Source organism: Miniopterus schreibersii (genome assembly GCF_964146895.1).
Source record: "Miniopterus schreibersii genome assembly, chromosome: 1".
NCBI lineage: Eukaryota > Metazoa > Chordata > Mammalia > Chiroptera > Miniopteridae > Miniopterus > Miniopterus schreibersii.
Window position 1 is genome coordinate 119531995 of NC_138101.1, and position 15396 is coordinate 119547390.

The following is a 15396-nucleotide window of genomic DNA, read 5'->3' on the forward strand; positions in this document are numbered from 1 at the left end:
TAGAAAAGGTTTCACAGTGAGAAAAAGACATACTTAGTTTGTTTATTTTTACCACGATTTTCAGTAGGACAGTAAGTGCACAGTGGGAAGGAAAGCTCATTTTCAGTGTGTCAAATTTCTGCTTTAACACTGATTAGTCTGATTTATTCCTAGATCTTTGCTTTATATAAAGTTCCATGCTTCATATATGCAGATTTAGATTTTTTAAAAATGCAAAAATGTGTATGTTTTAAATTAAATGGAATATTTAAGTTGGTTAAATAACGCTTCCTATTTACTTACTATTCAGGATCTGAAACAAGGTCCAACGCTTTCATCACATCTTCTAGAAGTGAATCAGGTATGAATCCATTATCTGGAAAAAAAAAAAGAAAACAACTTGGAATACGAGTTTACCTCAGATTCCAGTGAAAAATCACATAAAATGGATACAAAGAGTTAAGAAAGAGCATATTAGGTTTATTTTAGGTACAATGCCTATTATTTTTATTTATTTATTTATCCTCACCCAAGGATATCTTTTCCATTGCTTTTCAGAGAGAGTGGAAGGGAGGGAGGGAGGAGGGAAAGGGGGGAGGGGAGGGGGAGGGGGGGAGAGAGGGAGAGAGAGAGAGAGAGAGAGAGAGAAACATTGATGTGAGAGACACACTGATTGGTTGCCTCCTGCTCATGTGCTAACCGGGGCTGGGGATTGAGCCTGCAACTGAGGTACGTGCCCTTGGCCAGAATCGAACCGGGACCCTTCAGTCCAAGGGCGGGTGCTTAATCACTGAGCCAAGCCAGCCAGGGCTATAAGAAACCTTTACCTATGTGCCCCAGAAAACTAATATAAGGGAATGTCTAATAGTTTTCTGGGGCACATTGGTAAAGGTTTATTTTCAAGGTTAGTTTCTGAGAACTCGAAGGAAACCTTAAAAGCCAAACTGCTTCTTAAAACAGGCTTACAAATTTAAATGATAGAATTTTTTTCTACTTAGTTATAATATTTAATAATTAGGTATATCTTTCAACAAACAATGTGAACCTTTAAATTTCCTTTAAGAAATCAAGTTAAAATAATTATTTACCAATAATTTCCTTTCATCACAATGTTATTTAACTTTTTGAAGAATGTTAATGCTTCACTGATACTTAGATAACTGACAATAACAAGAAAAGATGTCCTTATAACAGCCTTGATTTAAATAAAAGCCATAGATTCAATGGGGAAAATTCAAAATTCAAGTGCAGATATAGAATCAAATGCTGAAAAGACTAGCTTATGGAAAATATTCCTTTTCTTGGGCTTGATAAGGAAACAGCAACAGCAAATGGCCCAATCTCTAATGATGCAATAGAATGTGACACACAAAAAAAGCTTGCAGGACAGTCTGAAATCACAGTAGTTTTAAACAAGCAAGTTGTTTATTCCCTCAATTTATGGTACCTGAGTTCTTCTACCCATTTACTCATTCCTGAAGACTGTCCCAGCTTTAAATCAACTTCTAACACAGTATCCTTTTCAGGGATTAGACACTCAAAAAGCAAGCATGCCATGGAGAACAAGATGCCCCAAAGCCCCGCTTCTATAATCAAATAAAAGAATAAAGTGTAGCTGCTCTTTCAGGATGTGGCATGTACTCTGTCTCTATCAGAAAGGAAATAAAGTAGTTATGACTTAAAAATGGTATTTTCTTAAACCTCATAAGCAGATGTTTATCCATTTAGTCAATCTTAGCCTTTACTAAAAGGCTAAGATTGAATTTTTAAAAGTGAAGGTTTAGAATAATTCCAATTTGTCAAATTACCAATAGTTTGAAGTATAGCCAATAAAGAACTTGTATCAAGCTCCATAAGGCTAACTTTGATGAATTTGAAACAAGAAAAAAAAATACTTGTTTTACTTAAGTCATAGTCAAAAGCTCAGCATCTCTAAAGGTAAAACAGGTGTCATTTGGCCACTAGCAGGCAGGAGCTCCTGTGCTCGTGGGCTATCACGCAGACCCACCTGACCCGACAGAAGCATGTGGAAGTCCTGTTCTCCAGGAGCAGTGGATGGCTGCGGCCTTATCTATTCTCACCATAGCGTGAGACTTGGCTCCCACCCCCAGGAAAAGCTAACTATCTGGATAAAGACACAAACAACATCTAGGAGAACAACAAAGTGCTCTTCTTAACTCAAGCTAAATATCCCAACACATTTTTAAGGTACCTATGAGATTTACAACTTGTAAATACTTTCTAGAGTCCAACAATAACTATACCAAGCCAGTGACTCTACATTTTGCACATATAGTATTTTAAAACTAGAGATTGTAATATAATTTCCTCAATACCTCGAAGACTTTACCCAAGATTAAAAGAGGAGAGCTGGAAACTGCTTACCTCTTTGAAACATTTACTTTGACGTTATTCTTTAATCATACCATATCAAGAAAATTTCTTGATAAAATTATTGAAAAAGAACAGAATCATTAAGTCTAAAACCAGATGAAACTGTAGCATTTAGTCAACTGATTCCTTGAATATGGAATATGAACACAATGATGATAAAGACCGCAAAAAACAGCAGAGGAAATCTAGGGGAATACAATTGGTTGACTAGTCAGCAGACCGAGGAAGCACTAAAAGAAAAAGTAGAACCTGAATGCAGGGGTAAGTTAATCACATTCATATAAAATGGGCTTTTACAGGCTGGGAAGCTTAGAGGAATGGGGACCCTGAAATGGGGAGAACTAAAGAAGGCACAGCAGTTGTGGTAATGGTAAGCAACTACTGTGTAAGTATTAGGATACAGTTAAACTGTGTTTTAAAACATTTGAAAAAGAGGAAAAATGCTGTTTGTTTAAAAATAAGTTTTTGGGGTTTTTTTTTAAACAAGCAGATTGTAAAAAGTGCCCAGCTCCTAGAGGTGGAGAGGAGAAATACCTCAGTGCAAAGGAGTAGCGATGCAGCGGAGTGAAAATGAGTTAGGTGAGTTTGTAATTTCTTGGGTTAAAAAACCATAATTGTGCAGATTCAGAATTATAGATTTTTACAAACAAAGAAGTACCTGTCATGGTTTCCATTCTGAAAGATTAGGGAATTCAAGTGAGAGCCTGAAGGGGATGCCTGTCAGATCCGTTTTAACTGGGGCACTAGCTAAACTGGGTGCTGCAGGGAGAAAGCAAATGTTAGGAATTAACAGAGGGCAAGAAACAGCTTATGAGGAGGCTGGGGGGAGGGGGGGCAAACATGAGACTGTAACATTTTCAAACCACTGTAGGTGAGAGAGAGTAAAGCTTTTTGGGAATAAAAAAGAAAATCAAGAGCTAGTTAGGGAGAACTTAATGCCGTTTGTTTTAGTCAAATAATTAATAGTTACTGTATTTTTACTAAATGTTATACTTTACCTATTATTTTAATATTTTAATAATATACCTACAATTTAATCTCTTATTGAAAAAAATGTGACTTTTGCCCCTAGGCAAAATTAAGACATTTTCATATTTCTGCTTTCTTTGGTCTCTTTGCCTTAGTATTACTACTGGTTTGCTCAGCTGGCTCCCAGTTGGTGAGGAGCTCCTGGATGGCAGGGATTCTGTAAGTCCAGGGCCTAGCACAGTGCCTGACACAAGTATCTGCTCATTACATTTAATTATTCGAGCTAGTCTTCACTTCAAGTTTCAACAAACTACTCTGTTCACGCACTAAGGTTTTTCAAAAAGAGCTTTATGAATTGAACATATGAAGTTCAGAAAGGAGTAGTTAATTTATGGCCTGTCCTGGAGAACCACTTCTGTCATGTGATGGAAAAAATGCAAAACAAAACATGGTGGTAAGATACAGAAAAACTATGGCTGGGGCATCATGAAAGAAACAGTGATGACAAGGCTATACAGCAAGGTGAAGAATGGCAGTGAAAAGAGAGGAAAGGGAAGCAACAAGAGTATAAAGAAGAAAATGTATCATTTAAAAAGACCAGAAAAGACTGAATTAAACAAAAGTAATTTCTAGATAATGTCTATGGATTGCTATAATTGAAGCAACCTATAAGTAAAATTATTCTTTTTTGTTGTTGTTAATCCTTGCCTGAGGATATATTTTCCCACTGATTTTTAGGGAGAGTGGAAGGTAGGGAGGGAGGTGGAGAGAGCGAGAAAGGGGGGGGGGAGAGAGACATTGATGTGAGAGGTACACATTGATTGGCTGCCTCCTGCACACGCCCTGACCAGGGCCAGAGATCGAACCTGCAACCCAGGTACATGCCCTTTGACTGGGAATTGAACCTGCGACCCTTTGGTGTGCGGGCCGATGCTCCAACCACTGAGGTTAAAAAATGCAACACAATGAAGTCATTCAGACAGAAGATAGCTCTCAATATATTTTAGCCACTTTAAAAATAGTATTTAAAGGGCTCCTTTTAAATCAAACTATGTATTCCTGGCTCAAATAGGGTTGCTTCTTTAGATATAATTCTACAAGGGAGAGAGAATAAAAGAGAAAGACAAAAACCCACTAGGTGTAGGGTGAAAACCTGTGTTTGTTTTAAATTCCATCTATGTAGAATCCTGTGTCTTTGGACATTACTGAATAAGCTCTACGCCACACATTTTTAAATTTTTTATAAATCGACAATATGGTCAACTTATTGAGTATCTGAATAACCATGTAACGTAGATATGAAATCCATTTCACAGATGAGAGAACTAAGGTTAGGAACTTGCCTAACATCGCACAGTTAATGAGTGCCAGAGATGGTATTTAAATCCAGGCTTCTGACAGCAACTGGAGTGCTTTTAGCTCTCAAGAAGTTACAAACTGTCCATAGGTTGGTTTTCTTAAGAACCAAAAGGTAATAATAATCCCTGCCTATCTCCTAGGTTTAAGGTAAGGTTTTAATGAGACCATACAGGTAAAGTGCTTTATAAATTATACATTCCATGCCAAGCTAAACATAATTATTATTATTTTTAGACAGGCTCCTACTTATAAATCAGGTTTATGTTTCAAAAGATCATTAATAAATCACCTGCTTAGAGCACTGAAAATGTAGTTTCATAGCAGCAATGCTATAAATGGTGATTAGCCTGCATATATCCATTTAATTCATAACACACCTAAAGCATAGTGCTAACAGTATTATTACAGGTCTCCCCAAATGTCAGACACATGAGTAGCAGCCACGGCAGGAGCGATTAGGCACAAAAATACTCATGGGTACCAGAACTCAAATTCTCTTTTCTTCAGCTTCCCTCTAGGTAAATTATTCTACAAATATTCTGAAAAGGGTGACAAAGAACAATTGTCCCTATACCAGCCTTTGCTAAATGGAAAATGGAACTACCCAGAAGCTTGTAAGGACTGTTAGCATATTAAGTGTTCTGAAAAAGCCTGATTGGTTAAATCTTGAAACAAGAGCATCTATGTTTGGGGAGAAAAATAAAATTAGATTAACAGATTAGTTTCTGAGTGACTAAACAGACTAAAAATGGAAAATTATTTTTAACCCTCCTTATTAGAGTGAACTATATAGAGCTAAACCATAACAGTGATATAGATGAAAAAGTAGCACTTATTTTCTTCATGACAAGTCACATATAGAAGGAGAAACCTTTCCTGAGGTGGCTGAACAAGTTTTAATTGCTTTCTTCTTAATCCAGCTTAGAATCCTAAATTGTCACATAAAACTATATAGATGAAAATCATTTTACTTAATTAATAATTTTGTTTCTCTAGTAAAAACAAGGCAAACTGATTTTCATATGTTCTATGAGGACTCAATTCTGAAAACTTGTAACTGATTATAAATAGTTTTAGTAATATAAGAAATTTGGTAATATAAGAAATTCTAACTTCCCTTGTAAACTGGTAGGGGAAAATGAATAGTACAAGCCTGCTGTCTCATTAATGATCAAAAAATTTTTTGCAACAAGCAAACAAACAAACCTTTTGTTTATGACAACGGTATCCTACTTTTAAAACCTCAGATTTAGTATCTTTGTATTCTTGATGGATTTTTTAAAATCAATGTTCTAACATTATCTTTTTTGAAGTTCAGGTCTCCTATCTGTGAATATTCCTTGATCTGAAGGCATTTCTTTATGCCTTTATTTAATAAATTATTATCACTTAAGATATTTTGATCATTTCCTTGTATGTACCCCTCCTCAAGAAACTCAATTTTAATTTCAGTTCTAAAATTTTCACCAATGACACAGATGTAGGGGTATCTAAAAAGGCAGATCACATGAAAACCATATGTTTGGTTTTATAATGGTTTGTGGTGGCTACATTGGGATAAGAAGATGCTTGATATCTTAGACAATCACTTCAAATCAAAATTAAGCAGCATATTAAAACCTGCCTGGAAACTCTGGGAATATATACAGTTTATCTGTCATGCCATCCTACATACTTCATCTTACAAGATTCCATTCTGGAAGGGTTTTATATCTCATACTGTAATTTATATTAAAATGTGTCCTGAAACAGAGCAAGCACTTATATATATATGTGTAGGATTGCAAAGTGGTACTCCCCATTGGAATATGAGATGTAGAAAAGGTGGGCACCTCGAAGAAGGTTTGAGATGGCAGGAAAAAAATACATAACCTTAAATAAATCCTTAAGAGGGAATGCCACAGGAAATTGCTCATTCTCTGAAATATACTTCTTATAAAATATAAATCCAATCCTTCACCATTAATTTCCTTGGTTATTCGAATAACCTCTTGCATCTAGCATTACCTCTCCTTAGTAAACACTACAAATTATTTTTCTTCTGCCCTGTCTTTCCACTCAGGTCAAATACTTTGCTGGCAATTTCATGCATATAAATTTCTAGCATGAAATAGCCAGCAAAGTATTTAATTTTACAAACACACACACACACACACACACACACACACACACACACACACACACACATTCTTCTCTTTTAGCTTCCATTTGCCAATGTAATCCTTCCCTGCTCAGGTCTTCATGATAGCTTGCAAATTAATCTAGGTTCACTATAACCACATTTCTTTGAATGTTACACTCTTAACATCAATCTTGCCTGGCTGGGCATGGCTCAGCGGTTGAGCGTTGATGTAGGATCCAGGCGATCGGGGTTCGATTCCTGGTCAGGGCACATGCCCGGGTTGTGGGCTCAATCAATGACTCTCTCATCATTGATGTTTCTATCTCTCTCTCCCCCTCTCCTTTCCTCTCTCTGAAATCAATAAAGATATATTTAAAAAAAAAAAAAGTTTAAAAACAAAAGATAAAACATCAATCTTACTTTCATATTAACTTATTATAGTTTCTGAAACTGTCCTTTAGGAAGTTTGGCCCTTAGCTCAAAATATATTAAATATATTTAGGAACAGAAATGATTTCTTTTTTATTTTTTCCATCAGAGGATTCAAAGTGGCAAGAGAATGATTGTAAGTTTGTCACCATCCATGACATAGTTCAATGTGCTTTACATAGCAATGATTCAAAGCTGTTGATTTACTCTAAGGCTAATTTCATTCAGTGGTAAATCTCTTTTACTTCCTATTAAACATTTACAATTAAATGTTACTAGGGTTTAAAGATTACTAAATTCAAGAGCAAAGAAACTTGTGTGTTTCTTAAGTTAGGGGGAAAGCATAGTTGAAGAAGCCAATTCAAAGTCAAATCAGCAATGCAAGTACCAATGAAACTGAGGTGTAGAGACAGAGAAACTGACATTTATAGAGTACCTACTATGTTTTAAGCACTGGGAAGGGTACTTTCCACAACATTTCTCATCTTCATAATGACTCTAAATAGGTCTCAGTATTCTCATTTGATATATAAGAAAACAGATTTATAGACCTAAAAGCAATTAAAAGTTATACTGATACTAAGATGTAAGTGAATAGACATACTGTCATATAATGGCATATATGACGGTGATTCCTTAAGGTTTTAATGGAGCTGAAAAATTCCTATTGCCTAGTGATGTCGTAGCTGTCCTAGCACATGTTACTCATGTTTATGGTGATGCTGGTGTAAGCAAACCTACTGCACTGCCAGTAATGTAAAATTATAGCATATACAATTATAGTAGTAGGCTATCCCATCTAGGGTTGTATAAGTACACTCTATGTCTATACAAGAACAAAACAGAAATATCCTAATGACACATTGTCAGGATGCATCCCCATTGTTAACTGATGTATGACTATTCCTAGAAATACTGTGACTCAAATTTTCAGAGATGAAAAGAGCAGATCTTCAAGAGTAAAAAGTTTTAAGGTAGAATAAAGTGCATTCATAAAGATAATTGAGTCCATTCAGAATTCATAAGGACTTCACCGATCCAACAACTTAAACTTCTACATGGTAATTTACAATATAATTTAAGATATGATGAGGTTTTAAAGTAATACTTGAAAAGTCAGTGACTCAGCTATTATACTTTAGTTATATTATAATTAGCTAAGTACTCAAATGCAAAGGTGTTAAAACAACATAGCTAACAATGGACATATATACACACACACACATATAAATTTTCAGAAGTGTCTTTGTTAGTAGGTCGAATAGCTGAGCTCAGGCTCAAAAGAGAATCATAAAGATGATTTATATTATTCTTCCATAACTTCCTGGCACAATAAATTTTACCAAAATATTCTGGGGTGACATCAGCAAGATGGAGGGCTAGGAGTCCCCAATGCTTATCTCCCACATGAAAAAAAACAAAAACAAAACACCAATAAACAAACAACTACAAACTGAAGAAAACCAGCTGGGAGAAAACTCTGGACTACTAAGAAGTAGCAAAAACCCTGCAGAGTTAAAAAAATCAAGGAAGGCTGCGTAAAAAAAGTACAGGAAGCACATTACCTGTGTCACCTCATGCCCCAGTCAAGAGCAGACTGGGACCAGGAAGGTTCCCTTCAGAGGAAGTTCAACCACAACAGGAAAAGGAGAACCCCAGCAAGCCTTATTCTGCTACAGAGGCGGCAGCCTTTGTTACAGGAATCTCCCACAGTCTTCACCAATGCTGATCCCAGCTAATGGAGCTGGCCAGAGCACACCCCTTTCCCCTCCCCACCCCTCATATACTCCCAGAGGCTGGCACTGTCACTACAGTGACACCTGCCTTCAGGGGCCCCAGTCACTGATGTGCCCTGATTTCGGTGATGGGGAGAACAGAAAGACTCCAGCAGCTTTCACTTCTGAGGATCTCAATAGCCTTACCTGCTTCTGCTATACACAGGGTCTCTGAAGTATCCGCCAATAAAAGATCCCTGCAGTATAACCAACGTTAACCTCAGCCAATGGAGCTGCACAAGACCACACCACTGTGCCATCTCAAGACCAAAGATGCTGCATCCCACCCAGCTGGCAACTCCGCACCCACCTCCAAGTAGAAGCTCTCCCCACTGAAACCAGTCCAAAAAGGCTATAAAATTATAAAAGGTGACTGCAACCTCAAGGGCTCAAACACCAATGAAAACTCATGAGAAACAAAATAAAGCAAGGGACATAACACCGCCAAAGGAACACTATAATTTTACACACACACACAAAAGGCCCCAAAGAAATGGGGATTTGCTAGTTATTTAACAAAGAATTCAAAGTAGTTATTTTAAGGAAGCTTATAGTGAGAGTCAAGAGTACAAAGATGGACAACTAAATGATCTTCAAATAGATAAACAAAATGAAAAGTTTAACAAAGAAATAGAAATCATAATAAAGAACTAAACAGAAATTCTCAAGCTTAAGAATACAAAAAATGAAATAAAAAATCCAATAGGTAGCTTCAACGGCAGGCTCAATCAGGCAAAAGAAAGAATCTGTGAGCTTGAAGGCAGATATCTGAATATCATTAAGTCAGAGAAAAATAAAGAATTCAGAATAATAAAAAAGTGAAGAAAGTCTAAATGAATTGTGGGGTAGCACAGAGAATAAGCATATCTGCATTATGGGAGTCTTAGAAGTAGGAAAGAGGGAAAAAGGAACAGAAAACTTACTTAAAGCAATAATGAGTGAAAACTTCCCAAATCTGGGGAGAGATATGACCATCCAAGTACAGGAAACTCAAATATCCCCAAAGAGATTCAACACAAAGAGACTTTCACCAAGACACACTATCATCAAGCTCTCAAAAGTCAAAGACAACTAGAGAATTTTGTAGGCAGAAAGAGAAAAATATTCATCACATACAAGGCTTAAAGACTCCACCAAAAAACTGTTAGAATTAATAAACAATTAAAAACTTGAATTATACAAGATCAATATACAAATATCTGTTGCATTTCTATAAATTGATAAACTATCAGAGAGAAACTTAAAAATTAATCCCATTTACAGTGCTTGAAAAAAAATAAAATACCTAGGAATAAAATTAATCAAGGAAGTAAAAGACCTGGACACTGAAAACTATGAAACATGGATAAAAGAAACTAAAGACACAAATAAATGGAAAGCTATTCCATGTTCATGAACTGAAAGAATTAATCGTGTTAAAATGTTCATACTACCTAATGAACACAGATGATAAAATCCTCAACAAAATACTAGTACACCAGACCCAGCAATACATTAAAAAGATCAGAAACCATGACCAAGTGGGATTATTCCAGGGATGCAAGGCTGTTATATTTGCAAATCAATAAATATGATACATCACATAAACAAAATGAAGGACAAAAATCATATGATCATATCGATAGATGCAGAAAAAGCATTTGACAAAATCCAGCACCCATTTTTGATAAAAACTCTCGGCAAAGTGTGAACACAGGAAACAACGCAACATAACAAAGGCCATATACGACAAACCTACAGCCACATCATACTTGATGGTAAAAATGAAAACCGTTTCCCTTAAAAACAGGACAATCCCAAGACAGGAATGTCCACTTTCACCACTCTTATTCACCATAGTACTGGAAGTCCTAGCCACAGTCATCAGACAGGAAGAAAACATAAAAGGTATCCAAATTGGAAAGGAGGAAGTAAAACTGTCATTATTCACAGATGACATGGTATTGTACATGGAAAACCCTAAAGACTCCACTAAAATACTACTAGATTTGATAAATTAATTCGGCAAGGTAGCAGGATACAAAATTAACATCTGAAAATCGATGGCATATTTATACACCAACAATGAACTCTTAGAAACAGAAACTAAAAAACAATCCCATTTACCATTGCAACTAAAAAAATAAGATACCTAGGAATAAACTTAACCAAGGATGTAAAAGACCTGTAATCAGAAAACTACAAGACACTGAAAAAAGAAATAGAGGAAGATACAAACAAGTGGAAAAATATACCATGTTCGTGCGTTGGAAGAATTAATATCATTAAAATGTCCATATTACCCAAAGCAATCTATAGATTCAATGGAATTCCTATTAAAATACGAACAAATATTTCACAGATCTAGAACAAATATTCCAAAAATTTATATGGAACCAAAAAAGACCCTGAATAGCTGCAGCCATCTTGAGAAAAAAGAACAGAGCTGGAGGGATCACTGTACCAGTTATCAAATTATACTGCAAAGCCATTGTAATCAAACAGACTGGTACTGGCACAAAAACAGGCATATAAATCAATGGAAAAGAGGCTCCGAGAAATAGACCCATACCATTATGGTCAATTAATATTTGACAAAGGAGGCAAGAGCATAAAATAGAGTAAAGATAGTCTCTTCAATAAATGGTATTGGAAAAGTTGGACAGGAACATGCAAAAAAATGAAACTGGAACACCAACTTACACCATACACAAGAATAAATTCAAAATGGCTAAAAGACTTAAATATAAGTTGTGAAACCATAAAAGATCCTAGAAGAAAACATAGGCAGTAAAATCAGACATCTCATGTAGTAGAATTTTCACTGATACATCTCCTAGGGCAAGGGAAGAAAGGAAGAAATAAACAAATGGGACTTCTTCATCAGACTAAAACACTTCTGCACAGCAAAAGAAACCATCCTCAAAACGCAAAGGGAACCCATGGTTTGGGAGAACATATTTGCCAAGGATACATCTGACAAGGGGTTAATTTCCAAATATACAAAGAACTCATACAACTCAACAAGAGGAAGACAAACAATACAATTAAAAAATAGGCAAAGGACCTGAATAGACACTTCTCCAAGAGGACGTACAGATGGCCAAGAAACATGAAAAAATGCTCAGGGTCGCTAATCATCAGAGAGATGCAAATTAAAACCACAATGAGGTATCACTTCACACCTGTCAGAATGGTTCCATCAACAAATCAACAAATGACATGTGCTGGCGAGGGTGTGCAGAAAGGGGAACCCTAGTACACTGCTGGTGGGAATGCAGACTGGTGCAGCCACTATGGAAAACAGTGTGGGGTTTCCTCAAAAAATTAAAAATCAAACTGCCTTTTGACCCAGTGATCCCACTTCTAGGAATATATCCTAAGAATCCTAAAACACCAATCAGAAAGAATATATGCACCCCTATGTTCATATCAGCACAATTTATAATAGCTGAGATCTGGAAACAGCCCAAGTGCCCATCAGTAGATGAGTGGATAAAATCGCTGTGGGACATTTACACAATAGAATACTATGCAGCTGTAGAAAAGAAGGATCTCGTACCCTTTGGGACAATATGGATGGACCTGGAGAATATTATCCTAAGCGAAATAAGCCAGGCAGAGAAAGACAAACATCACATGACATCACTTATATGTGGAATCTAAACAACTTAGTAAACTGATGAACAGAATAGATTCAATGACGTGTAAGCATGGATCAAACTGACAAATCTCAGAGGGAAGGAAAGGGGTGGGGCAGGGGAAGGAGAGATTAACCAAAGAATTTATATGTATATATGCATAACCCACGGACACAGACAATCGTGTGGTGAGGGACTCGGGAGGGGGTTGGGGGGGGTGGAAGGGGTCAATGTGGAGAAAAAGGGACATCTGTAATATTTTGGACAATAAAAAGAAAAATAAGTAAAATTAAATAAACAAATGGGACTACATTAAAGAGCTTCTGCACACAAAAAGAAACAATAAACTGAAAAAAAGCAACCTAAAGAATGAGAGAAAATATTCCCGAACAATATATCTGATAAGGGGTTAACATCTAAAATATATAAAGAATTCAAAGAACTCAATAGCAAAAAAAGCAAATAATGCAACTTAAAAAAAAAGGGCAATGGACTTTGATGTATCACTTCACACCTGTTAGGATAGTTCGGATAGCTTTTATCAAAAATCCAAAAGATAAATGTTGGTAAGGATGTAGAGAAAAGGGAACCCTTATACAGTATTGGTGGGAATGTAAAAAGCACACCCATTAAAGAAAACACTATGGAGGTTCCTCAAAAACTTAAAAATTGAACTACCATACGATCTAGCAATCACATTCCTAGGTATATATCTGAAGGACTTCAAATCTGTTGTTCAGTGATATCTCTGCATACCCATAGTCATTGCAACATTATTCATGATAACCCAGATATGAAAACAACTTAAGTCTCCATCAACAGATAAATGGATAAAGAAATGGATTAAACACACACAGGCACGCACACACACACAGCCGCGCGCACACGCACTATTCACCCAGGAGGAATAAGGAAATCTTGTCTCTTGTAACATGAATGGAATTTGAGGGCATTATAAAAATTGAAAGAAATCAGACAGAGAAAGACAAATACCGTATAATATTATTTACATGTAGGATCTAAAAGAGCTGAATTTGCAAAAACAGAATGGTGGTGACCAGGGCCTGGGGATGGGTTAACTGGGAAGGTATTGTTTAAAAGTAGAAACTTGCAACTAATAGAGAAATAAGTTCTGGAGAGCTAATACACAGCATGGTGATGATGGTCAATACAGTTTTATAAATTTCAAAGTTGCTAAGAAAATAGATCTTAATTGTTCTGACTATAAAAAAGATAATTATGTGATATGATAGTAGGTAACACTTCTGTAGCAATGATTTTGCAATATATAAATATATAAAAGCAACACACTATATACCCTAAACTTACAGACTGTTATATATCAATTATATCTCAAACGATATTTTAGTAGAGTTGTTTATTTAATAAATAAATTTAAAAAGGAAATGACTTACTTTTCAAAGAGCTTGTTCACAAAGTAGTATTTTCCCATTTAACAATGACTATAAAAAGTGAAGATTCAGGTAACCATAATTCAGTACCCCAAGAAACATGAAAACCTCATACCATGTAAGAACTTGATGAGCACTTAAGTATCCTTTTTTGTTTCCATTTTCACATTTCCCATTTAAAATGTTCAAGAAACACAACCTACATTTCATTCAATAATCCAACAACTCTTGTGAATAAAACTCAGGTAAATATCAAGCTATTTCAAATATATAAAGATATAAAACACAGAATTTATGTTAATAAAATTGATTACCTTCTGGATCATAGGTTTGAAAAACTCTCCTGGCTTGTTCTGAAGGAGCCTCAGGGGCAACCAAAGCCATATCCTGGAAAGATAAAAAGCATGCCATCAACTAGGTACAATATTATGACATTAAAAGTAAACAAAATAAATATGAGACTATGGTGAAGAAATGATGACATCTGCAGACAGAATACTTTGAGTTATATTTATATCATAGATTAGTGATTTATATCATAAATCACGAACTCTCTGGGCCTTAAAAAATGGGAATAATTCTTCAACTATAGAGAATTGTTGTAAGAATGACATGAAAAGCTTTATATAAAAACACTTAAAGTCTAATATTACATAGGTAATTACTAGCAAATGCAATCTGCAAAAATTAATGACTTACACATTTGCTTTACATTACTGTCCAAGCAAGAAGAAATATTACTTAAATATAACTTAAAATATACTCTAGCTTTCAAATATTTGAGAATTAAGTCCAGAGGTATATGCTAGCAAACAATTACATAGCAATGCATTAGAAATTTATTACTTTAGGGAGTATGCTATAACAAACCTAGCTACAGATCAACAATCAAGTTCTGCATGTCCAGAATTTTCATTTTTCTTAACTCCAAGGAAATACTGAAAAGGCAGAATTACTTTTTTCCCCATGCAACTAATTCTCTACCATGACTAATTTTTTTACACAGTAGACCATGTTACAATTTATGAAAAATAAGCACAAAATTCAGTGTTATCTTGGATTCTTCACAAACCTTTACTCTATATATTTAAACTGTTAGGACATTCTACTACTTGACTAATATAAATCTAGACTCCAGGCTCCAGACATTTTCCTCTATCCACAGCTTTAGTTTAAAGCTTTGTCTAAAGTTGTGTTCACTCAGACAAACCACATCAGAGAGCAAGTTCCCAAGTATCCCTTTTTACCATCTTGAATCTTTTTAAAGATGCTGTGGGGTATAAATGATAAATACAACTTAAAATGCTGTTCCTCTGTAGGAACAAATTTTATAAAAA

The 15396-nt window shown here is 35.5% G+C and overlaps 1 protein-coding gene across 14 annotated transcripts in view; it reads right to left on the bottom strand.

Moving 5' to 3' along the window:
* MINDY3 (MINDY lysine 48 deubiquitinase 3) overlaps positions 1–15396 on the bottom strand; it is a gene marked incomplete at its 3' end in the record, with an annotated part of 106938 nt that overhangs the window by 12021 nt on the left and 79521 nt on the right. For 13 of the 14 annotated variants that reach the window (XR_013997646.1, XR_013997647.1, XR_013997648.1 and 10 more), the window contains 2 exons: positions 14374–14446; positions 283–355 (listed from right to left, as the gene is read on the bottom strand). Coding sequence is in view for 11 of the 14 variants with exons in the window: in XM_081120519.1 (XP_080976645.1) it covers positions 283–355; positions 14374–14446 (146 nt within the window). Of the gene's footprint in view, positions 1–281; positions 356–14373; positions 14447–15396 lie in introns of those variants that run through there. The other variant, XM_081120522.1, reaches the window with a different exon arrangement.